Here is a 25,648-nt window from a genome sequence, read left to right as displayed (position 1 = left end):
TGAAAGAGAAAAGGAGACTTTCAGTTCAGTTATTTATAGCATCTTCACACTCTGTAGTATCTGAATGCCTCACATGAACACGATGCCAAATACACTGGTGCAGACCCAGGCATCAGAACAGGTGGTGCCATTGAAGGTGGTGAGTGATTGGGCCTTAAAATGTAGAGTAGCTTCTGTTTTGTGTAAGACAGGTCACCTTTGTTTAGGAAGGCAAAGATAAGCCGATTACTTTTAGTCAGTAGATAGTAGGAAGAAGAGTAGGCAGAAGTGTTTAACTTGTGGAAGAGGTGAAACTTCATATACCCCTGCAGTGAAGGGAAATCAGAGAGGGAACCTGAAGGATTCCTCATGAATCTTCTGTTTTAAAACATGTTACCCAGCCTATGTTAGGAAATGAGCATGTAAGAGATGTGACTTGGGAATTCTGAATTGTAAATGCAGCAGATTACAGTGTAATTTCCTTTATATAGTTCAGGAAGTGCAGTGTAACAAACTGTTCTTTGTGTGGTTGTATTTTATTTTAGGTTGGGTTCTGTGTTGGTTTTTGTGTGTGTGTGTGTGAAAATTCTACAGAATTACAGAATTCTATAGAATAACATGGCTCACATGAAGTTTATTGTATTGTGCAAGTTAGACAAATGAAGCACATAAGAAATATTTTTACTCACATTTGTGAAAATACTTGATGCTGTTTTTTATGTGAAGTAACATCCTGATACTTTTACTAGTAAGAGTTAGTTTCAAAGCTGGCAGCAATAGTAATTACACAATCAAAAAATTTGTTATTTTGGAAGAAACTTCTGGAGATCAGCCCTTGCTGCATGGTCAGGTAGAGCAGGTTGATTGGGGCTTTGTCTGATCATGTTCTGAATATGGAAGTTTCTTACTCTCTTAGGCCAGTGTTTCACTGTCCTCTGTTCTTCAACTCCAAGATCCTCTGTTTGCATTCATTTCCCATTTGGAGATGCTCTAGGTTTGTGTGTACCTGTGCTGTTTCCTGCAGTGCCTGAACATGTGCAGGTGATAAGGTACCTCAAGGCTTGCCTGCAGCCAGGCACAGGTTCTTGCTTCCTGTGCCCTGTGCTGGTTGCCTGCAGACTGGAGGGTGAGAGATGGGCAACCTGGAGGGATGCTGTCTGACTTGGACAGGGATCACAGTGTAGTGTCAAACAAGGTTTGGACTACTTCTGTTTCCTCTCCAAGGCCTCCCTCACTGATGTTTATATTTTTGTCCTATTTTCTTTAAAACTGATTACTTTGTTTCAGACGCTTCTTTGTAATTCCCTGCTTTTTAATATGAATGACAGTTGTTTTGCTCTTCATCATGATCAGTTTTGGGCAAACATACTGCCAGGCAATTGCATATTTGATTCACAGAAGTAGTTCTTTACTTCACAGATGCTGTCTAACCCCTAACATATGTCCTTACTGAGCAGTGGCCTAAGTATTTTCTTTGTCTTTTGCAGTCAGTGTCTTTATAGTTGCATTTCTTGTTGTCCTTATCAGCCTTTGCTACTTTGACTTCAGCTTTTCTAACTCATCTTTGCATGCAGAAGAAACGTGCCTTCTAGTTTGTTCATGCTGCTTATTCTGGGGTTGAGCTCAGTCAGGAGTTCTGTGCTCATCTTTGGTGAGCAAATCTGGCAGATGGCTGTAAGGAATGCTGTTCTCTCTTTACAGCACAGTGACTCCTGCACCTTTATGCTCTAGTTCAGCTGTGATGAAGTTCTTCTTGTGCATTCACTGCTCTTTAATTATACATTAAGTACTTAACTGTCAGTCTCAACATAACCATACTAAAAATAGCTATACAACCTGTTATATTTCATTCCCTAAATTGCTCCGATGCCATGAGGATCTCAGTGAATTCACAACTAGTTGATTGTTAGAAGTGATGCATCATTTAAATGATATCCACAAGTGTAGTTCAGGTCCACTGTGTGTGCAGGTATTCAGAAGTTTTTACTTGCATGCTAAATGTTAATGCTAATGTTGTAGGTGCTAAAAGAGAAATACAACTCTGAACATGCAAACGGTAAGAATTTCATGTCTTGCCTACTGGCCTTTTTAGCAGATAGTTTTGAGTTTTGCTGATTAAACAAATTAGATTAGCATGATAGCAGATAGCATAATTTTCTCTTTTAGTTAGACTAATATATAACCTTTTGAGTACTTACTATATTAGGAGAATATGACTTTACGTGTTTTTTGTCTTGTGTTCTGCTTTTTTACTTGAAACCAGTCACTATTAATTACTGAAAAGAGATGTGGCTTTTTTGGGTACCTTTCTCCCAAATGAGAGCAGCGAGCCAAAGTTCGGAGCTTGTATCTTTGCCACCAAGACATTTTCAAATGTCTTTCTGAGTGTAGATGCCTAAATTCACCAAAGTGCAAAGTAGGAGCTTGCTTGCTTTGTTTTAAAGCTGAAAAAGCAGTTTCTCACGGAACTGACCCAAAGCGGCAGAACTTGTTCTAGGCCTCAGTTCAGTCTTTAGTCACCTTGAGTTCCAGCCCTTGGAATCTTATATTTATTCTAGAAAGCGCGCTTCTATCTAACACCTGCAGTACTGAACGTTTTTAGTTTTGATCTCAGAACTGCAACTGGAAATGGATAAGATTATATTGCCTTTTAGTAGTATCTGTCCCAGCTTTTAAGAAGGGTGACATGTATTTTCAAATCTCTGTTGTCTTTTCTCAGCAAATAGAATATTTCCCTACTCTAAGTACATAACGTTTAGGAAGGTACCCATGGAATTGGGAGCAGGATGAAAGATGTTCTGCCTGCAAGAGAGAGAGGACTTGCAGTGTGATATTATGGTGGGGATGAGAAGTGTAGAAGTCAAGAATTAAAAAAAGAAAGAAAAAAAGGGCATCATGATACTGCTTGATATCTTTGCCAGAAAATAGCCCAAATATTTCGGTGTTACTACTCTGATAAAGGTATTGGAGTAAGAAGTGATGAAATATGACAAGGATTTTTGGTGCATGGACAATTTATTTTGCCTGTTTGATTGGAGTATTTGGAAATTTATTGTATTTCCTAATTAGATGTAGTATGAGTTCTTAAGCCAATTTGTTTTCAAAAGGGTGGCTAATAATGGTTCAGTCCTAGATCTTTTCTATTTGCATGAAGTTGTGTGTGTGTGTAGGGAGGTGTTGTTTGTTTTAACTAAATAAGGCATTTTCTCAAGCCCGGTGTGGAGCAGTTATCTCCTTTATCTCAAGTAGTAGGACTGCCACTGAGTTCTGATCTGGTGTTTGTAAGGGACTGGATGTCTGGAGATAGACTTTCAATAAGATACTTAGGGGAAAAAATGCCCCTAATTTACGTTGTTTACCTACTTTTGAGTAATGCTTTGCTCTCTGTGGCTGTGCATTGTAAATGCATGATACGTATTACATTATTAATACCGATTATATGTCACTGGAATGATTCCTCGTTTTCCAAGTTAAGCAAAAGAATACATACATAATTTATTTATTTATTTATTTTTGCTCAAAATGTCTTTAATTCCACTATTATAAACTGAAATTTGCATTCAGTTGCAGCTGTATTAAAATGTAAATAAATGTCTACTACCTGCGTGGATGCTTTGAAAAAGTTCTGTCTGCTGAATTATATCTGTTTTGGAAAGTGTTCTAATAACTGTGTAATTCTAATTCTTGAACCCGCTGCTGACTCTGGGTTCTCTTAAGTCCATTAAATTCATTTAATTGTTATTTTTAAGAGTAGTGAAAAATGGTAGGGTATGTAAGTATCTTCACTGAGCTGGGAGTAGTTGATGGTTGTGTATACCTTTGGAGCTGTAGGTAAATGGGTGGTTTCTTTGCAATAGAAAAAGTTCTGTTTGCACTTTGTAGGATGCAGTGGTGTTTTATAAAGCTTCTGTAAGATGTTGATAATTTTTTTCCAAAAGTAGTGCCTTTTTGCCAATGTTGTACAGAATTCTTGTGTATTACATGGCTAAAAAAATAGGTAACTATGTTAAGTTTGTGGGGTATGGGTTTGTTCTTTATGTTTTTCTTTGTTTTAATTCCAGATCTGAAAACTGAGTGGTTTTTTTTTCTATTTCTCTTTGCAAATACAGAATTAGAGAATAATAATGGGGACTCCTGGATCAGGACGGAAGAGAACTCCAGTGAAAGACAGGTTTTCTGCAGAAGATGAAGCTCTGAGTAGCATTGCCAGAGAGGTTTGTTAATTTCAATTTATTTCTAATTCATAACTAGGGATAAAAGCAAATTTACTATCCAGTAATTAGACAAAAATGAAATACAAACGAAGAGTGCTTTAATTTAAAAAAAAAAAAAAAAAAAAAGATTTACTGGAAAATTTGCATGAAGTTTCATTACCTGTATGGTTAATGTAACTTCATAGTATCACACTTAAGCAGCTATTTCTGCAGGTAGGTATGCTTTAAATGTTTGTTACCTTAAGATATATTAGAAATCCAGTTGCTCTCTGAAATGTGAAATAAAAAAACCTGAATGTTTAGCCTACTGTTGTGTTCCGTATTCCTAAAGTGGTCAGTGTAGTCTGTTAGCATTGAAGGTGTAATAGTTATTGAGTTAATAAGAGTTGACAGACGTATTCTATTTCAAATATGAAGTCATAGTACTGTCAAAAACAGCTTCATGTGCTATTCATTTTATTCATATACAAGAACTTTTATAGTAGGACAGTCAACTTAAAAATAAACAGCTGGAAGTAACCAGCCAAAAAAGCAATTAAGAAGTTGATAAAATGGAGGATTTTGTTGCGGTGGGTGTTGTAATATGGCATGTTGAGCCTGAAGTTTTATAGTTCTCTATTTGTGCTTCAGTTTTTCTGGGAAAAAAAATGCTGTGGATTTGGAAACAAAACCTTTAGTGTTGTTTGTGTAGAGATGGAAGCATTAAGCTACATCATCTATAAATTTGCTCAAGATAGCTGGCAGAAGTCACCTCCGCTGGTGCAGATTCTTATGAGCATGGGATGCCAGTTGTGTTCATCGCTGGCAAAAATGCATAGCTGATGTTGATTACTATGCTGGAAGACAGTGTTTTGTGGCTGAGAGTTTTCTCTATTAAATGCTGTGCTCTTTGTTGTAGTTTTTGTAGAAATAAGTGGGAGGCATAACTTTCATAGCCACCTGTGTATGTATATATGTACGTGTCTGTGTATATGAAGTAAAACCAAATCATTAGACAAAATAGTTAGGTGTCTGGAAACAGCAATTGTATGTTTTCAGTCTGGGCAACCACAGACTGTAGGCAAAGGATGTACTTTGTCTTTATTATCACTATGTACTACTGTCGAATTAATAATCCTATGGTCTTTGTAGGACAAGCTGGCCATTAGATTCCATGTCAGAGAGTAGCTGTTGTCATTGAATTGCTTGCTGTAATTTGAGTATTAGCCAACTTTTTTTCTAAAAAGCCCTTTATATTTTACTTGAAAGGAACAGAATTCATTTCCCAGGATATAATAGCAAAGGCTAGTTAATAAATCTATCTTTAAACAACATCTGATTTTACTGTAGTGTTCTGTGCCTTCTTATTTGAGGCTTCAGAAGTGTTTCCATTTAACATGCTTATGACATAGGGAATTCTAGTTCTCTGTGCATGCATACGTACTCAACTGTTCTCAGTCGGTTATCCTAGCAACGTCTTGTTTGTCTTTTCAATGTCAAAGGGTGTTCTGTTCTTCAACTTGCTCTACTGAAATTACCTTTTCAGCAGAGGTAAATTGCAGGACCAAATTCAGCTATTCTGACCCAGATGTCTTGTGAGGAAAAGATTCCTTTATGGTGTTCTAGATAGCAAGAACAGGTAAGCAGTATTTGCTGAAACAAAAAACTGGCATACAACATGGAAAAACTTCATGGGAAGTGCTTTGGGATTCTTTTGCAGTTGCAAAAGAACACTAGAAGGGTTTCCTGGTGTATGAGGTTTTGGGGTTGGTTTTTTTATTTCTTTTTCTTTCTTACCATGTTCGGATTTAAGAAAGTATTAATCTGGTTGTTTCTCACCGCTCTTAATTTGACATCAGTGATTTCTGTTTTTCTTATTATTCTGTGGGATGTGTCAAAATAAGTGACATCTTCCTGTTGGTACCAACAAACACCTGTAGAAATGGAAATTCTGGGTGTCAATTTCTTTGGTACTGAACCAATAAACTCGCTTCTCTACAGTCATATCTTCAGTAGTTGAATCTGATGTGTTGTCTTGTATGATAACATTCAGTGCAAGGTCACTGTCATGGAATCTTGAGGGACTTTGACAAATTGCTTTCTCCTTGTCAGTTTTCTTTCATTCTCTGTCTGCTGTATCAGTGTGAGTAAAGCAGTAAAGAGACAGTAAGGAGAGGATAAGGGTAAAACTGCATGGAAACAAGCTGAAGAAATGAGCAACAAGACAGGAAACTGAAACAATTTTCCTCAATAGGAAATGATGAAATAAGCTTTTACGAGGCTGTTGAGGTACCTGTGTAGTAGTCTATTAGGAAATGCAATGAATATTTTTTTAAATGTTCATCCTGACTCTTTGCTGGAGGTCAGGTAATGTCTTGGGTATTCTGTTCAACAGCCTGGTATCAAAAAAAATAATTTGGCAACTGTGTCAGGGTAGGAGGTGCCCTCACAATTGGCCACCCTATGGGTGAAGAAAACCTGTCTTTGAGCCGTGAAAGTATTAGAAAATGCAGGACTGTTAATACTTCTTATACCTTAAAAATTGTATACACTATAGCCCATTATGACAAATTATTTTATATTTAAGAATGCTTCTCAATTCTTGTATTAATTCAATCATGAAAGCCTTAAAATCTTACTGTCTGTTCTTTCCTTTCTTCCCACTACAAAAGAAAAAGTCTAAAATTTATTTTTTGTGCCACTTTTGTAGTCCAAACATTTTCATCCTTTCAAGTCAGCTGTCTGTTCAGAGCTGTTGTGGCACCGTATTTCCCCTGGTAGATACGTACCGACTGTTTCAATTGTGTTGAAGGATTTCTTTCATTGTGTAACAAATTTTTCAAGCTTTCTTCAGTAACACAAAAGAGTAAATAGCACTCTTCCTGTGTGCTGCTGTGTCTTTATGAATAATGGTTATTTCTCTATTAGTGCTCATTTTCAATTTCAGCTACGTAGTTATCATGATTTTCATGAGATGTCTGCTATCCAACAACTTTACTGTAAGGAATAATTTGATGCCCTTTTGAATGCAGTGTGATTTGTCTGATGCCTTGCATTTTGGTGCTTATTCAGTTCTATACTTTTTAGAGGAATCTAGTTGCTCAGATTAATAATATTGTACCAAACTGTTGTTTTTTTTCCTGCTTTTTTTTTATTATTCCATAAAAAGATGTATTTTGTGCCCAATATGCTTATAGTACATATAAGTATTTATAGTTTAGTAAAATGAGGAAACATCGAGTTTTCACTCTGTAATAGGAATATGATTGTGAAACTTAAGCTGCAGGGCTAGGAGAGAATGTTGAAAGGGGAGTTGATTTTTACCACGTGTCAATAAACAAACAGGCTTCCTATGTTTAGCCAAAAAGCCTTACCAGTCTAAAGGCTGTTTGCTTATGTCTCCTGATCTATAGGTGATCTTTAAAAAGCCATGAAATATGATTTAGTAGCTTAGGGGATAGTAATGGTGATAGGAAGACAGTTGGACTAGATAATCTTATAGGTCCTTTCCAACTTATGATTCTATAGACAGATCTGAAACTAGACATATCAGTTATACCAGTCCTCTCTGTACTGCATGCATGTGTGTGAAAGTTTATCTGCCACATAAGCTGTGATTGGAGGCAAATGTAGAACAGAGTTACAAGTGAGAAAAGACTTCCTGTTCCTTGGATTCCCTTGCTCTCATGTATGCAGTCATTAGGCAAGAAGAGCAGCCTCTGAAAAGTGATCAAATAGTGGCAGTCAGTGGTGCTGGTGCTGATTTCCAGTCGTTTCATCTAAGTATGCAAAATATAGAGAAAATTTTCTTGATGAGATTTGTTTGAAATTACAGACTTGTTACTTAAAATAGTCTTAATGTTTTTGCTGCTTTTTTTGTTACTTGGTAATTATTTGGTAGATGTTTTTGTCCTTGTAATATAATTTAAACACGTTATCCCTTACTTTTTCCTGAAGCATGGTAGATATTTACAGTATTCATGCATTTTAAAGATTTCTAGTGTTTTACATAAACCTTTGGTGTACTGATGACAAAAGCAGGAAAAAAAACCACAACCCTTAATTAAGGCAACATCCCATTGAAGTTTGCAACCTTGAAAAAGTCTGGTAAAATTGTTTTGGATAATGGAAGTTTTCAGTTTTTGGTTCTCAGTGCTGCTCCTTTTAATTAACGTTAACAAAACAACAGGATTTCTTGATGGCAAACCTGTCATCAAGAGTTTAATATTTCAAAAAATTGAATCGTTTCATCGGTTCATTATCCAAATGTGAGAAATTTGGCCTTGTGTTTTGGGGAATGTTTTAAACTTTGAATGTTTTCAATTTACTTGTAGGCTGAAGCCAGACTTGCAGCAAAACGAGCGGCTCGAGCAGAAGCAAGAGATATACGTATGAGAGAGCTGGAGCGGCAGCAGAAAGAGGTAGCGTTGAACTGTCAGGAATTACCACAAACCTGCACTAAAATTCCTAGTTTTGTCTTTCAGTGTAATTCAGTGATGTTCTGTGATTTTGAGCATCAGATAACCATCAGCTCTCTTTCTCCTTCCCCCTCTGCTCCAAACTGTACTCTATTTACCCTCCTCTTTCCTATAGATTATATACTCGAGGCTATCTTGCTTTGTTTTCATCTGTGGTTAACGCCTCACAAAATATTAGTCTGAATACTGATTTTGAATTTTGTTAATATTTTTAGGTTGTATTGCAGGAAAAGAAATCTGGTATACAAATAGGCTATAAGAACTCATGCTTTCAAATGAGGAGTAAACTTCTTTATTTTTCTTTTAATTCTGCCCTTACAAGCAAGTGAGGTATTTGTATGTTTTACCATTATCAGAAGCAGTGAATTCAGTGTAAACACCTGGAAGTGGACATAGATGAATTTATGTTTTTATGGAGACATTTATATGTTATTGCTTATTTAAGTGTTAGGAAGAGAATGTAAATGGCAATGTTTAATTGAAAATTTGGTGTAGAAAGGAACAGTTTTCAGTATCCAATGTGAAGTTTAATATTGCTTGGATTTGAATTGGTACACTTACACCTGAATCATCTGATTTTTATTGCTTTTCTAAACGTTTACTTTAAAACACACTCAGCAGTTTTTGTCTGTAGTTGCTGTAAGATCCTTTGTAAGTATGGATAACTGGCAGCACAGCTTAAGTAGTACACTTAAATGTATGTATAACTGCTTCATTTAAAGGGTAAAGAACAATAGAAAAGGTATTTTTTGCTCTGTTTTTGTTAGTAATACATATATATATATATATATATATGTAATATAATATAGTGCTTGGATAATTTGAATATGAGACTTCAGATATGCAATTTTCAGTCAGTGTCTTCCCTTTTGATTACACCCAATGTTTACAATAAATACCTATTGTTAAGGTTTCTACTTAAAGCAGCTTACTAGAATTGGGATAATATTTACACACTGTTGTTTTACTGCACATATTTCTCCTTTCAAAAGAAAATCCCTTTTTTTTTTTTTTTTTGAGTGGAAAAGCCAGATTGTCAGCTGTGTTCGATTATTCCATGGCTGTCGCAGTCTGTTTAGGTTTTCACATGGTTTGTAGAAATTTTGGCATTTCAGTTACTTAAGGTAATTATTCAAATCTGTGTAAATGATGTTTGCTTTTTTTTATTTTTATTTTTTTTCTGTGTTAATATTATTTATAAGATGTAATATTTTTATACGCCTTTCATTACTCTGTACCTTGTTTTTTTACTGCCGTTGTATCTGATATTACAACGAAGATTACATGTCAATTAACTTAGATTTGTCTGAGTTTTTTATTTGGAAACTACTTTGTAAATAGTTTGTTTGTTTGTTTGTTTTTTACATTCTGTAGTTTTCTCAGCACTCATATGATACAAAATGGGCTCATATCCAGAAATGGATGGTAGGCTAAAACCACCTTTTGTGCATGTTTTTGCCTCTCAAGGAACTAACAGGACTTGGAGGAAATAATTTACTAATGGTTTGTGGTGTGTCATTTTGTACTGTTTTTAACTAGTGAAAAAAAAACCATGCATAATAGCTAAGTATGGGTGTGGATTTGCAAGACGCTGTATGGAAACAAAAAGAAACTAAGATGCTTATTGTTAACATCATATTCTAACTTCAAATTATGTGTCCTTTTTCAAATTGACTTCAATTTCAGTATTGGTAAATGTCTTTTCAATAGTAAATATTTTTTATTTCAGTGAATTTGAGGGATTTGGCTTGTTGGGGTTAGCTTGAGGTTTTCTTCACTGTTTTCATGGCACAGTTGCATTTATTTTCTTTTTGATTATTGTAGCAAACAGTAGTTATTGTTAATTGATTAAGTCACTTTTATGGCTTTGTAATCTTTGAAATTTGTTTTTAAAACAGAACAAAAATGTTTTGTGTTACTTTCATCCTTTCACCCCTTGCCCTTTGCTTCTTCTGAATAGGAAGGCATATAAATAGTTGAATTCCAGTTTTAGAAAGCTGCTGCCCTGTTTATACTAATTTAGTCTGTCTCTCTAGAGAATTCCTGCTAAAAAGAAATTTCGCTGTGAGTTTCTGAGTTTTGGGGGATTGCTTTTATCCCGGTGTTCACTGTGAATGATTTTAATCAAGATTTAGGATGTGCCAAAAGTAATCATAAGGTAGTTAATTGGCGCTAAAGTTGAAAATTACTGTGTCTGTCATTAGAATTTCATTTGCAAAAGTTGTGTTGACCTGATACTGATTGCCTAGCTAGCATTTTTTGTTAGTTTTCATGTCACTTATAAAGAATTAAAATGGTTTCTGCTAACTTGTGATAAAATGTGCATATATGCATACTGCTCTCCTCTCCCCCTCCACCCCCAAGAAAAAAACACACACAAATAAACCCCCAAGTGTTCGTAACTGCAGAATGCAAAATCTCCTTTGTGAACAATTTCACTTCAAAATTTATGTCACTCCAATTGAATACCACCTTGTTCTTGTACTTGTAAGAGGAACTTCTGCTGTAGGAACTTTCTGAGAAAATTCTGTTCCTCTCTTGGGACACCTAACCTCTGTCTTTGAGTTAGTGCGTATTTCAAAGATTAAATTCTTAAGAGTCAGCCTTACTGATGTTTGCAATATATACTGTACTTCTTACTTTCTCTTTTGACTTCGATATGCCGAACACTTAACACTGACTTGTATGTCAGGAAGATACTTATCTGTAACTCTAAGGGCAACTGTGTACAGAAAGTCAGGCTTTTCATAATTCAGGTATGTAATTGGGGGAACACTGGTGTTATACAGGCAGCTAGGTGGAGTCTTATCTAAGCATCAAGCTGTTTGCAAACTGCAAAAATGAGTAGTAGATATTTATTCCATGTCACACTTATTTGACTGATGTATTGAGAATTTATATAGCAAAAATGTTCATTTTAAAACTCAAAGTAGTTGCAGCAGAGAGGAAGAGTAAAATATTGTGTAATCCATCTCTTTATGGTAATACGAGGATAGAATAATAAAAAGATGTGCAATTTTTTTTATTGCCAATAATTAGCCAAACATTTCATGATTAGTTAAACATGCTAATATATCCAGTGATAATATAGAAAGTAATCTTACGACAATAAGGAATATGGAAGCTGTTAATAGGAGGCTGAGCCTTTACAAATGAAGAATATAAGCTATTTATCTTCATAATAGTTTGATATATTGAAAATGGTAGGTGTGATTTGAGTAAAGATCCTAGTTTTAGAGCCCTGATCTAGTTTTCAAAAGGGATGTTTTGAAATTTTATAATTGTTAATAATTATTTATATATTTTTATTACTTCTTGTAATGAAAATTTTGAGATGCTTATTTGAGACGACCAAATATTCCTTGATCTTCTAAAACAAAAGATAAATGTATCTTAGCTACCTCCCAAATTGTATAAGTTAGGTTCGTCATTTTCCACTGTCACTAGGGATGACAGCTTCCTATAGAATTTATAATTGATCCGTTTGCTTAGAAAACTTTGTTTCTGTAAGAAAGAGTTTTTGAAATATACATCAGGAAATTGAGAATAATAATCTCTATGAGGGATAAGATGCCTTTGTAAAATGTAATTCTGTAAAGATTCTTAATTTTACTTTCTTTTAAAAAATCTTGTATGTTTTTCTACATTAATGCAGTAATCAGTAGAAGGTTTATGTACTGGACTCTAATTAATAATATTAACCTTTCTTGTTTTCATTTTATAATGTAATGCATTAGTATACTTACCAAAAGCAGGTGAAATCACAGTTCCTCCTGACTTGAATGAATTCACTTACCATGGTGATTATTGAAAATAATACATGGCTTTAAAAGCTCTAACAGCATGTTGCTCACCTTTGCTTGCTTTTAACTTAGTCATTCTCTTTTCTTTTTTTCTTTTTCTTTTTTATTATAAACCATAAATAACTCTACTTCTTCTTTCTCAGGAAGATTCAGAGAGGGCCAGGTATTCTCACCGGTCCAGTCGACGCTCATATTTGGTTTGTGTTAAAATTGTGTATTTTTCCCTTGCCAAGAGGCTCTTTTTAAAAAGTAAAATTATTTTCAAAAAGTACAGTTTCATTTTATCAGGAAGTAGATGATGCTTTTAGGTCTTCTAAGCATTAATAATTTGGGGGACAGTGGTTTAAATCACATGATGTTAAACTTAATTTGGTATTTTATATTCATCAATTCTAAATAAGTATTTTATGAATTTGTATGTGTTTGTATCTTTGCATTAAAAAAGAATATCAATCCTCACATTTTAAATCGTTTAAGTTAGTGCTATGAAAAATTTGAACTTTTTTCCTCTTCTGTTTATGATGGTTTATAGTATATTTCTGTGGCTAAGAGTAGGGCTTGGGAATTGTTTGGAAATGCATATTATTAAACATTTGATTCCTTAGAATAGCATAATGACAATTTTTAAGGGTTGTCCTTTAGTGTTAGTCCAGTCTATGTTAAATGAAATATTTCTTTAAATATATCCGAATAACTGTCCTCATTTAGGTTTCAGATATTGCCAGTTAGTAAGAATTAATTGTTTTTACTTGAAGAGTAGAGCATTAAAATTCCTGCAGAAGTTGTCCATTGTCTCTATGGTTACTGTTACACATCGAGAGCTCATGGTTGGATGCGAAGCTGCTATTAATAATAAAAGTTTAAACAGCCATGTTCTAATGGGGAGAGGTTCTCTTTTCCACTTTGCCTGTGTCAGAAGTTCTGCAAATAGAAAAAAAAAAAAAATCAATATTACTTCCATTGACTCAGTCATCCTATGAATAAGAACCACTTATTGAAGATGAATAATACTAGTTGGTAACTTCACCTTTCATTCCAAATTGATGTTTGTGGCGTTCTGCTTGATGCTGTGTGAGAAGTGTTTTCTCACACTTCAGATATTACTGTTTCTATAATATCTGTGGGATAAAGAAGGGCACCTGAAGATGTATTTTTTCTATTTGAGAATGTGGGAATATATTATTTGTTAGTGACAAACCCTTATCTGAATGCTGCGAGATACCCCAAACACTTGTATTAAAAGTGTTTATTGCTGTATAGGCTTTCCCATATCCTTTTTGAATCAAAAATGGTACTAAAGAATGGCTGTACTAAAAGGCCCAAGGGAGGCGCAAGTTACAAAAATAAAAAGGTTGGTTCTGTTTATTTCTGGCAGTGGAATAAGATGTTCTGGTGTAACTTAAATAAAAATGATTGCCATTTACTAAGAGGCTTGAGCAGTTAGATATCAAATTCAGTTTATCAAAGATTATGTGACATCTTACATATCTTTGTGTTAAATAAGTGCTCCTACATTTTTGCACTGGTATTTTCTCCAAAGAAATATTTTAAATGACCTAGCATTGACTGTTCTGCAAACAGCAATTGGTTGACAGGGAGGAAAAAAGCACTGTATTCCAAGTGAAGACAAAAACTTGTGAAATAACATAGATTTGCTCAGATTTGTAATTGTTCACTTAGTATACCAATTCATGAAGAATTTAGTGAAGATTTACAATTACCACTAGAGAGTCTTCTAGTGACTTTATATATTGAAGTATTTTTACAATTTCATTCTTAAGACTCCTTTGGATAGCAGTGGGTCTCACAGAAGCAGAGCAAGTACCTCCAGAAGGAGAGATCTTGTGGTGTGTAACCTGGAGTACGCATGCTTTGATGTGTTCCCATTATAACCCTTTCTGTCTCTACTTACCAAAGCAGTTATTTGGTGAAAGCATGTTTCTTTAAGGAAAACAGTATTTATTGAACTGCTGTAATATCTGTAATCAAACACTTTAACTGGGGCTCAAATTAAAACTCAGGTTTGAATGGAGTTAACTTCTCAGTCTCTCCTAATGTTTGCAAAAGAAAAGTAAAATCAGGTGACAAAGGTGGTACGTCAGCCATGGTGGATACAAGAGTGTTCCTCAAAGGTCTGTCAGAAGGCATTTGTTCTCAAGTGGTTTTAATGTAAATTTGTTGCTATGCTATTCCTGTACTCTGGACTAAAATACAAATAGAAATTCGACTTTTTCAGAAATCTGTATTTGAGTCTAATTTGTGTTACTCAGAGCTTGGGGCAGTTTTTCAGTAAATATTTACATGAAAATATAAATGTTTTTGGTAAACTGTTAATGCTTTGTAGTTAAGATACAAGTTAAATTCAGCAGAATTTTCAGAAATACCAGTAGATAAGAAAGATTTATTTTCTTGTAGTCCTCTCAGTAATTTGCATCAAAACTGACATTTGGTAGTGCTCTAGGATGTTATTAACATATTATTGTGTTCTTGACTCATCTTCAATTTCTGTTTATTTTTGCTTTAAGAAATCTTAGACTAATAATGAATAACATTTCGTATTGTGCATGATGTACAATCAGAGTAACTAAGAGCTATAAATTTCTGATTGAAAAAGAGCAAGCTTACTGTGTAAACCGAAGATGTATTTTCTTTTTTTCATGTTGTTGTTGGGTTTTTTATTTTCCTGTTTTGTTTTCCTTTTGTAAGTAAGCATTTTCATTTCTTTTTCTTTTAATTTCAGTATGACAGTGCTAAGGATAGACCTGCAAGATATTCAGTCCCTGTATGTTAACGCTTTGTGTGTTTATTGTATGAATGAAGACGTTGTGATTTCTTTTTCTACAGTGTAATGACATAATGACACTAACCTGCTACTTTAAAAATGATTTTAAAAGAAGATTATTACCATCACACTTAATGATTAAGAATACTAGTATCATTTTAACGCTTTCCACAGGGTGCTTGCATAAGCTTTCTGTGGGGAAAAAGTTTAATGAAGTAACATAGACAACATAACAGCTATTTTGCAGTAGGCACTTCAGTCATAGCTAGACCTTGAGTGTAACTAAGTGCATGTTACAGAGGACATAATGAAAAAAAGCAACCTGCATCCATATCCACATTTGCATTCTATATTTCATAAAGAAAATTAAGCTTAATGAAATATACTGTTTTTTCAGTCTAGAGAAAAAAGCAAGTGGTTTGTACACCTTCTTGCCATTACGTGATTGTAGTTCTGGCATGGTATTAAAGCAAGTAAGATTTGTGTGCATGTCCTTAAGCAAAATCAAGCACCAATATCTCCCAAAGAAGCATGTTAGCAGCTTAAGAGGCTGAATTAGCTTATCTTATTTATCTGCAAATATGCAGCACAGTACAGTGTTTAAAATACTCTGTAATATTAAGCATTTTTAAGTTGAATATTGCTTTTACATTACTTGTGAAAGGTAAATACTGACTCAAGCAAAGTCTGTTCTAACCAAAGATAAGGATGGTTATTATTCCACTTACTGTTTTTGGTTGTTTTTTTTTTTTAATACTGTGTTAGATGTATGGCCTATTTTTCTAGTCATGTAGTATCTTGAATTCTAGTTTGACCTTTTGTGTTCTAAGAATGAAGCTGCTGTTATGTAGTGGCATTAATTTTTCTAAATTTTATTCTTAGAGTCATGCTTACAGTGAGTCCCACAGTACAAAGAAGAAAACTACTTATTCCCATAAAGATTTATTGGTTAGTTTTCTATGATAATATTTATTATAAATATACTAACTGTCTAGACTGTTATATAGATTAATACAGTACATGAAGAAATTGGTTAGCATGCTGATATGTTTGTTTCTTTTTAATAAAGGAACTTGTAGTGTTGACCAAATTCTGACAAGTTGAGTGTTTTAAGCTATGTCAGTAGGGTTATGTGGATAGAACTCATCTGAATAAAAAATACTATTCAGTGAGAAGCATTTTCAAATGGTTTGGAAGTGGCACTTCTGTGAACTTTTCGGTCAGAACAGAAATAAATGCTTTACTACTAATGCTTTGACCACTACTTGTTAAGAGTTTAAATGTAGCTTTGAATTAGTAAAGTAATATTTACCATAAACTTTTACATCATTCAAGTGAGTTATTGGGAAAGATATGGGTTGATGTGATCTTCTGAACACTCTTCTAAAAAATCCAGTGTATGGTATGAACATAGTGCCAAGAAATTAAATACTTTGAAAGCAGTTTTTCAGAGAATGTTGACAACTGATGACTTAGCAGGGGTTAAAGCAGTGGACATGTGTGTTGACATAATGCTAAAATAACTTTTGTATGCTTTTTATCTGGGAAACATATAAAGGCAATGACAATAAGCCAGAATTTTAACTGCAAGACCTCAGAATTTGTGCCTGGTGCAAAGCACAGTGTTAGGCTATGGACTAATGGTGATTATACAGACATCCATCCCCTATTAGATTCTTCTCTCCCTCCAGGTTCTGATATAAGTTGGTTACTAATGGAAAAAGAAAGTTCAAATAAACAATTGTAGTAATTATTAGTGAGTTCTGTCTCTTTTTATATATATATATATATATATATAGAGAGAGAGAGAGAGAGAGAGAGAGAGTCAGGATTTGTCAAACATTTTAGGGTTTTCTTATAAGGGAGTGTAATGCAACTGTTTACTACTTTGGACAAGACTTTTAAAGTATGGCATATGTTAATATATGGAAAAAAGATCCCAGTTTCTGAACATGGGAATAGCTGGGCTATACTGAAATAGAACACCTGTTTCTTTTCTTTTTCTTCCCTTTTCCCTTTTCCCTTTTCCCTTTTCCCTTTTCCCTTTTCCCTTTTCCCTTTTCCCTTTTCCCTTTTCCCTTTTCCCTTTTCCCTTTTCCCTTTTCCCTTTTCCCTTTTCCCTTTTCCCTTTTCCCTTTTCCCTTTTCCCTTTTCCCTTTTCCCTTTTCCCTTTTCCCTTTTCCCTTTTCCCTTTTCCCTTTTCCCTTTTCCCTTTTCCCTTTTCCCTTTTCCCTTTTCCCTTTTCCCTTTTCCCTTTTCCCTTTTCCCTTTTCCCTTTTCCCTTTTCCCTTTTCCCTTTTCCCTTTTCCCTTTTCCCTTTTCCCTTTTCCCTTTTCCCTTTTCCCTTTTCCTTTTCTTTTCTTTCTTTCATCTCTAAATGTAGTTATGCAATATTACTGTTTATTTTCTTTTTCTTTCCCTTTCACAGAGTGGACTTTACCATGATCAAAGAAACTATAGCAGCCTTAAATATAGTAAACCGATTCCTTCCTACCATACTCGGGTCTGTCTTTTCTTAATATATTTGTTGCTTAATATATTATAAGTGTATAAAGCATGTTAAAAATTTAGCCCCAGTGTGCTACTTCATTGTAGTTTACTGTAAGTGATAAATAAACAGTCTGATGGGGGTACATTGCATCTGATAGTAACTGCAAGTATGTTCATGGGCATGTTTAAGTAAGTATCCAAAGGAAACTGGTGTCTTTTAAATACTACTTAATTTATTACTTTTTTTTTTTTTTTTGATAAAAGTTCTAGACTATTGAAATGAAAGTTGTATGTTATGTTTTCAAAGGTAATGGATTTTCCCATACTTTTCTTAGAAGATCTTACAAATTTTACAGCTGTAATAGGTTTCTTCAATCTTTAGAACTTTCAATGAATATAAAGCAACGGATAAAAACATCTGCTGTATACAGAAAATGTTTCTTTCCCTATTCTTTTCTCTGTTCTTCATGTTACAGTCGTCTTCTCTATACAGTGATCCTGTGGCAACAACTAGGAGTTACAGGGTTAGTAGTACATGAAAGACTTTTTTTTTCTCTTCATGTTTTAATGGTCCTTGAAAATTAAAATTACACTTTCCTTTATAGGTGTCTCCTTCTGTAAACACTGGTTTGATAAGAAGTGTCAGTTTGGTTCGTAAGCCCCATTTGCACGGTTGCCTTAAGTTTGTATTGTATGGCCGTGTGGCTTGACTGTATTACGCGTGCATTATTTTTGTGCTCTGAAATATAGACAGTTTGTGAGTTTTGTTTTGGGTTCAGTTCAGTGTCCTTAAATGCGAGGTTCCCCCTTTTAATTACTTTTATCTTTGGTATTTTATGATCTTTTTACAGACGAACATTTAGTTTATGAATACAGCAGTATGTTCAAGAATACTGGCCTTAGAATAAGTTAATCCAAGCATGCTAAACAACAACTGCATGTGTGATATTTTTAAAAAAAAAGATCTAGCAGTTGAATGAGAGAATCATTGTCAGGACATTACATAAATTTGTGGTAAATACATCTCCTGTACTTTCAAGTAAGATGCCAGAATTACAACTTGTGAGCATGCAAAAGTGGAAGTGGACATCTTTACAAAGTACAAAGCAGCCAGAACAAGAGTGGCAAGTAGCTTTATAAAGCTTCTATTTAAAAGGTACCATGTGTGCTTGAACTTTATGCCTTTTATTGCTGCAGTAATTCCAATCTAAATTAGCTGCCACTTAGAGAAGTTCTGGAACAATGTAAGAAAATGGTCAAGTTTTTAAAATGTAATATTTGTATGCACTTACGCACTTGAATTGCAAGCAGTTTGCTTCTTGATGTCGTGTTTTTGTTGTAACGTTAGAAGATCCAGTGAGAGAATGAGACTGTGATAACTGCCACTACATATAATTCTTAATTTCTATTGGAGATAGCTCCAGAGGTAGGAAAAGGCAACATGAGACTGTGAATTTTCATTTAACTTGTTGCCCAGAGCTTCTGTTATTATTCCATACATAAACAGATTTCAGCCTTGCGCTCCAAAAAATTCTTCAGGAAAAACTGCATGGGCTTCCAAGATGGATAAGTGTAAGATATGACTTCAGTTCTCAGGATAGTTTGCAATTTCTAAAAACAAATTTCACTTTAAATATTCATTTTTACTGAAATAGGTTGACTTTTAAAAATAATTTAGCTCGTTTTTTTCACTGAAATTTAGATTATATTAGTGAGTAGGCATCCATATTAGTTGGGGGAAATGCTATTGGCAATTCCTAAAAGCTGTTCTCCATCCCTTCAAAAAATATAGAAATTCCATTTACTAACTGGAAAATGCTTAGCTGGCTAAGACAATAAGAATGAGATTTAATTTATCAGTGCATTTCGGTGTGTGAGTGTATGACTAATTTCTGAGTCAGAATATAAATGGCATGTCATTCCCTCTGTTTCTTAGGCATCTTTGTATGGTGATGGATTACACAGCACATATAGTTCTTGCACTGTAAGTGTTACAGGTTTTTGGTTGCTTCCTTCAAAATTTTGGTTTTCTGGAGACATAAATCAATAAAAATTATGAAAATCTTCAAAACTTTTCTTTAGCCATCTGAATACAGTTGGCATTCCTCAAGAGCAAGCTCAATTCGAAGTAGTCCTGTGGTGAGCATTCCTTTGCATGTTTTGCTGAATGCTTTGGTACTAACACACAACAGCTATGAGTATTTGCACTGTGAGTCATTTTACTGATGAACACATAAGTTAGATTTTTAGTGTTTTATTAAAAACTTGCTGTTTATCAGAGATGTAAATTTTACCAAGGTGCGAGCTTCTGGCAGTGAAATAGTAATGTAAAGAAACAATAAGGAATTTCCTGTTGTAAGCATCTCTCAAATATCTGCAATGTACAGAACTGGAAAGAACTAAGTGCTGAAGTACAGTACTTTGTGGAGTTACCACCTTATGTCACACCTGGAGCCAGCACATGGAAAAAGTCTTTTGGGGGGGAAAGAGGACTAATGTCAACTTCACTGTATCGTGCGCTAAGAAGTAATCAGCTCACTTTTTCTGGTGACTGGTACTTAAAAATTAGATCAATTAGTTCCTGCCTATTGTGCTAAAACAGTTGTTCCAAACTTCTGTGCTGCAAAATGATTTTTAGTAGCTACACCATGTTTCTGCCCCAAAAACAACTGTCTTGATTTTAATGGTGCAACTGCTCGTCTGTGATACTACCCCAGGAAAGAACGTCGGCATTTTGTGTGGGTTGAATTGAAATAGTTGTGTTTTCATTTTTCACGTTCTTGACAGTTTTAGAGAGGAAAATTTGTCAGAAACTGATCATTTTGCAGCTACAAAAGACCTCAGACTAAATTTTAAAGAGTATAGGAAAAAGTATAGGCTTTTAACTTTTTTGTATAGTGTTCCAAATCTTAGGAGTTATAGCCATCCATCTCTGAAGTCCATTGGATAGTGATTGTACAAGTCCATAGTGCTCCCTATCTGAAAATCCCTTGAAGAGAAAGATGTGGGTGTGCCTGCCAGTTTACTAGTTACGTTGCTGACTGCCTTCTAAGAGAGGATTCAGAGACAGAATTAGTGCACTGGGAAAACGTTTCTCTTAAGTTTTTTGTTGAAGCTTTTGAAGATGCATTTTATGAAGGTAGCAGTAATGAAACAAATCTTTACGTTAAGAGTAAAATCATGGTAACTTTTTAGGAGCACCTGAGCAATTCTTTTTTTTCCTTCCCACTGGCTACCATGAAGATGCATACTATTAAGTTTTACTCGCAGTCAAAGTGTGTTTTGAACCATTACTGTGCCTTCCATTTGGCTTTGTATTGAGAGAATAAATGTGTTGTTTAGTGCTTTAGGTTTTTTTAATTTTTTTTTGTTTTGTTTTGTTTTGTTTTTAATATGAGCCGTATTCAGTGCTCAGCCTTCTGGCTTAACTGTTTCTCTTTAAATAAATAATAATAATAAAGTCCCTATTACTGGTGAGAAAAATGCTGCCTAAATAGTTGTTTTTTAAGCTTGAATAAGCAATTTATTTTACTTTAAGGTTTTATTTCTTTTTATTATACTTTAATTAAAAGCATAGTTCCTTCATTTTCCTCACAGAACATATTTTTCATTTGTTCTGTACAAATTTCTTGGACAAACATTCAAACATTATTTTCATCTATTATAAAATATAAAAATAGAAGAATCACAATTACTTAAACACAAGGGTATGTTTTCAGTCCTTGTGATGTACAGATGATGAAATGGGGAGAACTGTGTTCTCTCTGATCTTGCCATGATGAGGTTACATGCAGTATTTATATCAAGTACAAAGATGTTCTGAGTTAATTCTTAATGGTGAAAGTTGAATGGTGGCCATGTATTTTCAAACTATTTAAAGGTTTTGTTTCTTTTCTCTAAGTACTTTTAAAACTAAACGTGTTGTTCACACTAACCCATTTAACATATGTAATGTGTTTTTTTAAAAATATTTCACTTGAATTCCTATGGCAGTTGTAGTGGTTGTAATGTGTTTCTCTCTTGCCTTTTCTGCAAATAATGTGAGCACTTTTACCCCTCACTTTTTCGACGTCTGACACCTGAGGGTGGCTTCGGGGAGGAAACCTATATTCTGTTTTAAAGATTCTTATAACTGAAGGAGTGAAAGCCCAGATTAGATTGGCTAAGAGTGTGATCCAAAGGAGAAACTGCATTTGCAGAGAAAAATATTCTGCTTCTTGACTTCAGACTGTATTTTCCTATCATTTGCAATTTTATTCTTTTTATTTTTTTTAAGGATTTATGTAGTTTGACGCTACCAATTCCAAGCCATTTTTGTGTGTCTGACTGTACTCCTTATATTACTCAAATTGCAGAAAATGAGTCAATAATAAATATTTATTGGTCTTTTAGAAAAACACCTAGCTAAACAACGATCAGAATAGTAAATTTGAAGAGAACTTAAAATTATGCATGGCTAACGTATTGATAACAGTGTGGCATGTGAGTTATTTCTATAGACACACTTTTATTTCTATAGACACACTTAACGTATCAAAAATTCAGAAAATAATAGTTTGCAGTTCTTAAAATGCAGGAATAAATTGTAACAATGAAAATGTCAGTTGCTGTTATATTGCAGAAAAAAAGTCTTATTGATTCAGTGATACAATCTTCAGTTCTCTTTCAACCTTCTTATTTTTTTTTTTTTCTCAAGTCCTCTGATTTTTCTGATAAAAGTGAAACTGCTGCTGACTATTTCAGTCGCTCCAACCGCAGGGGAAGCATTGTTTCTGATGCAGATGATATCCAAGGTTTGAATAGTGTGAGTGTAATGCTTGTTATCATATTGTGCCAAATACAACAAACTTATTAACCATGGATTTTGTTTTCATTCTACCAAGGAGTAAATGCTATAAAAGAACTCAGAGTTCTTTTGTCAAATAAGATTGCTTGTTGAAGGATGGGGGAGAAATGCTGTGTTGTGTATAAATATGTCTTAAGTCTATGAATTTCCTATAAACTGTTTCATGTTGCATGCTGTTTTATTTCAAGGAGACTTTGCCTGTTGCTTGAAGCATGTAACGTCTTAACACTTCACTTTTTTTTTTAATAAGTGATAAGTTTAAGCATCTCTTCAATGCAAAAATATATATATATTTTTTCTTGTGGAAGTTTATTTTATGAAGTTAGCAATACCTAGTTTTTCCTTGTGGAGTTTTGGGGTACTAATATTTGTTCTAATGACAAAAATAGACTTAAGTGTGCTCTTATTAGCACGTTCTAGTGTTCAATAATCCATTGTGAGAGATTCTAAGAATCCTTTATTAAAGCACTCATTGCCATCTGTGCTCTTGCACTGAGTCCTAGGTTAACGGAGCTTGTTACAGGAAAATTGGGGTGACAGTTTTTTCTGTGCTTTTCTTTGATCTGAGCTTCCAACACCTAGTTGCCTTTGTTTTTTTATTGCTGTTAATTATAAAAAACTTTGTCACTTAATGTTTTTATGCATAATAATGGAAAGAATACGGAATTTTCTGTTTTTAACCTTGTCTTTGTATGATTGGGACTAGCATATGCCATAGGAGGAAAGGTTGGGAGAACTGGGCTTGTCTAGTTGGGCAGAGGGAAGGTTACCTGACCTACTAGCAGCTGCCACTGCTTAATTGGGTAAAAGCCAAACACTTCTTAACTTACATCTTACAACCTCATGATACTTCTCAAGACTAGAGCCTGGGAGGATCTCCATAAGGAGATTAGTGCTGCACTCAGACAGGTTACCACAAGGTTGGAGAATCCCCATCCTCAGGAGCTGGTGAAAGTTAACCACACAGAGCCTATAAATAAAAGCTAACCTGGATTTATGTTTGCAGCAACTCTGCTTTCATTGGAAGACTGGACTAGATGACTACTAGAGATTACCCTTACGACTGCTGTTTCTGTGATTCCACATTTTGATTACTTGATAGTCATATAGTACTGCATAACTTGTATTGTAGTATTATATTTGTCTCTGTATGTGGCCAAAGGATGACAGAGAGCAATCATTTATTAGTTTTAAATCTTAGGTTTTTTTTAAACTTATAGTAAAGCTCTTTTACTCAAGCTTGTTCTGCTGAGAGGAAGTGTGGAAGCTGAGACAAAGAACTGTTATTTTTCTCAGTTGTTTTTATCATTGTTGCTACATAAATTATTTGGAGTATGTAAAACTGCTTATTCTTAATGTAAATGTAGACTATAATAATGCTATGTCTTTCCAAATGATACTTAAGATCATCTGGATTTTTCATATCATTTTTACCATCATGGGGGTGACAAGTATTACCAATTAACATTTCAGCAGATCGTTGGGAGTGATAGGTTTTAATGCATAGTAAACCTGTAGAAACCCTAGAAGACAGAAAAAGATCTCATATAATAACATTTGTTTTTATTGTGATAATAGTAGATTTCCAAATCTGCTGTCACTGGGCTAAGAGCGAAATGGGTGGTTTTGGAGAAACAAGCTTTTGAAGAGATCATGCTTTTAAAAAGTATTCATCAGTGTGTTACAGTCTTCATTAAATTTCACTGCTTTGTTTCACTTAAGTGCTGAAACTATGGAAGTCTATAGTGCAAGTCTGGATTATCAAAGGTTCTGAAATAGAAGGTTGGATGGAGGTGAAGTGGGGGAGATATTTGTTTACTCAGGCTCCAATCCCCCCCCAAAAAAAAAAAATCAAAATTATTTAATAAATCAGAGCTTTCATTTGAATTGTTCTTGTCCTTATGCAACTTCTGGTTTTACTGAAGAGTTAGAGGTAGCAAATGTATTTGCAAATAACTGAACCATTCACATTGGTGTCACTGATTCTCTGAAGTGCACTTGCATGAATCTTTGTTATGCCACCGAGTGTTGTAGTCACTACTGTGCAAATGTAAAGCAAATGGAACTTGTTTTGTTCAGTACTTTATTCTAAGTGATGACTCTTTGGAAAACTTAGTAAAAGGCTTATGGCTTTTTTCTTTACAAGCATTCATTTATTTTGCAGTTAAGGTAAAAAACTACACTTTGAGGCTGTACTTTTTCCATGCATTTTGATCTATGTTAACTTTTGATATTTCTGTTTCTTTTCACTTTTTGTTCTCAAATATTTTTCAATATGTTTGAACAGAATAGTGCTTTTTAGTAGTCCTTTGTAGCAAAAGGTGCATTTTGACCAGTTTTCCTTCTCTTTTTCAGCTGGAAGAAAAGAGTGAAAAATCACATTCAGAAATTTTTTCAAGGGTAAGAATTTTTGTATTGAATTCTTTGATTGCTGGTATTCATCCCTCAATTTAAAAACGTTGAAGTTTTTCTAAATGTAGAAATGTGTTTTCTTTGTGGAGTGTATTTTAAGACCTTTCAAAGAAATAACTGTAGACATATTTCTTCTACCAAAAATAATGCATTGCATCTTATTCCCAAAGTAAATAATGTTATTCTTTAATATTCTTCTAAGTATCTATTTCTTGTAGCATTCTTTTTTGGGTAAAACATTCACCAGGAAAAGTTGTATTTTAAGAGACTAAGAATTTAAAAACAGAGAAGTTGGGTTCCATTGGAGATTTCTGAATCCTGTGTGACAGAAAATTCTTAGTAGTGCTTTTGGCACCAACAGCCTCCTTGTGGGTATCTCCTGAACAGAAAATTGGAAATAAACTTGAAATGTTACAATAACTGATGTTTTCTGTTTCCTTCTGTTCTGCTACATCCTGTTCTTTAAGCTTCTTGTAAATCAGATGAGCATAAACAGAAACCAATGTTTAATCAAGAAGTAACAAGTGCTGGAAAACATTTGGTGGAAAATAATTCTAAGAAAAAGTGAAGAGGAGAGAAAAGCGCTTTGCGATTATGAAAGTGATTTATAAAGACTAAAGTATACCAGTATATCATACCTGATGCAATGTATTCCCTTCTTTAAG

At 34.2% G+C, this 25,648-nt stretch overlaps 1 protein-coding gene across 40 annotated transcripts in view; it reads left to right on the top strand.

The window, feature by feature from the left end:
* The window catches only part of LRRFIP2 (LRR binding FLII interacting protein 2), a 48,570-nt gene that overhangs the window by 5,728 nt on the left and 17,194 nt on the right, over positions 1–25,648 (top strand). For 8 of the 40 annotated variants that reach the window (XM_085537680.1, XM_085537677.1, XM_015854984.3 and 5 more), the window contains exons 2-4: positions 4,089–4,193; positions 8,507–8,593; positions 24,927–24,971. In XM_085537680.1, coding sequence (XP_085393806.1) covers positions 4,104–4,193; positions 8,507–8,593; positions 24,927–24,971 — 222 coding nt within the window. In that variant the 5' untranslated portion in view covers positions 4,089–4,103. Of the gene's footprint in view, positions 1–4,088; positions 4,194–5,718; positions 5,812–8,506; positions 8,594–10,024; positions 10,076–12,596; positions 12,651–14,234; positions 14,301–15,193; positions 15,236–16,117; positions 16,184–17,663; positions 17,739–18,201; positions 18,250–18,330; positions 18,376–19,661; positions 19,710–19,807; positions 19,865–22,421; positions 22,530–24,926; positions 24,972–25,648 lie in introns of all 40 variants that reach the window. The other 32 variants (XM_015854969.3, XM_015854982.3, XM_015854974.3 and 29 more) reach the window with 25 other exon arrangements.

This window comes from Coturnix japonica, chromosome 2, assembly GCF_054131305.1.
Source record: "Coturnix japonica strain WE chromosome 2, WE-NBRP24, whole genome shotgun sequence".
NCBI lineage: Eukaryota > Metazoa > Chordata > Aves > Galliformes > Phasianidae > Coturnix > Coturnix japonica.
The sequence above is the reverse complement of the archived record's forward strand: the minus strand, read 5'-3'. Positions and strand labels throughout refer to the sequence as shown.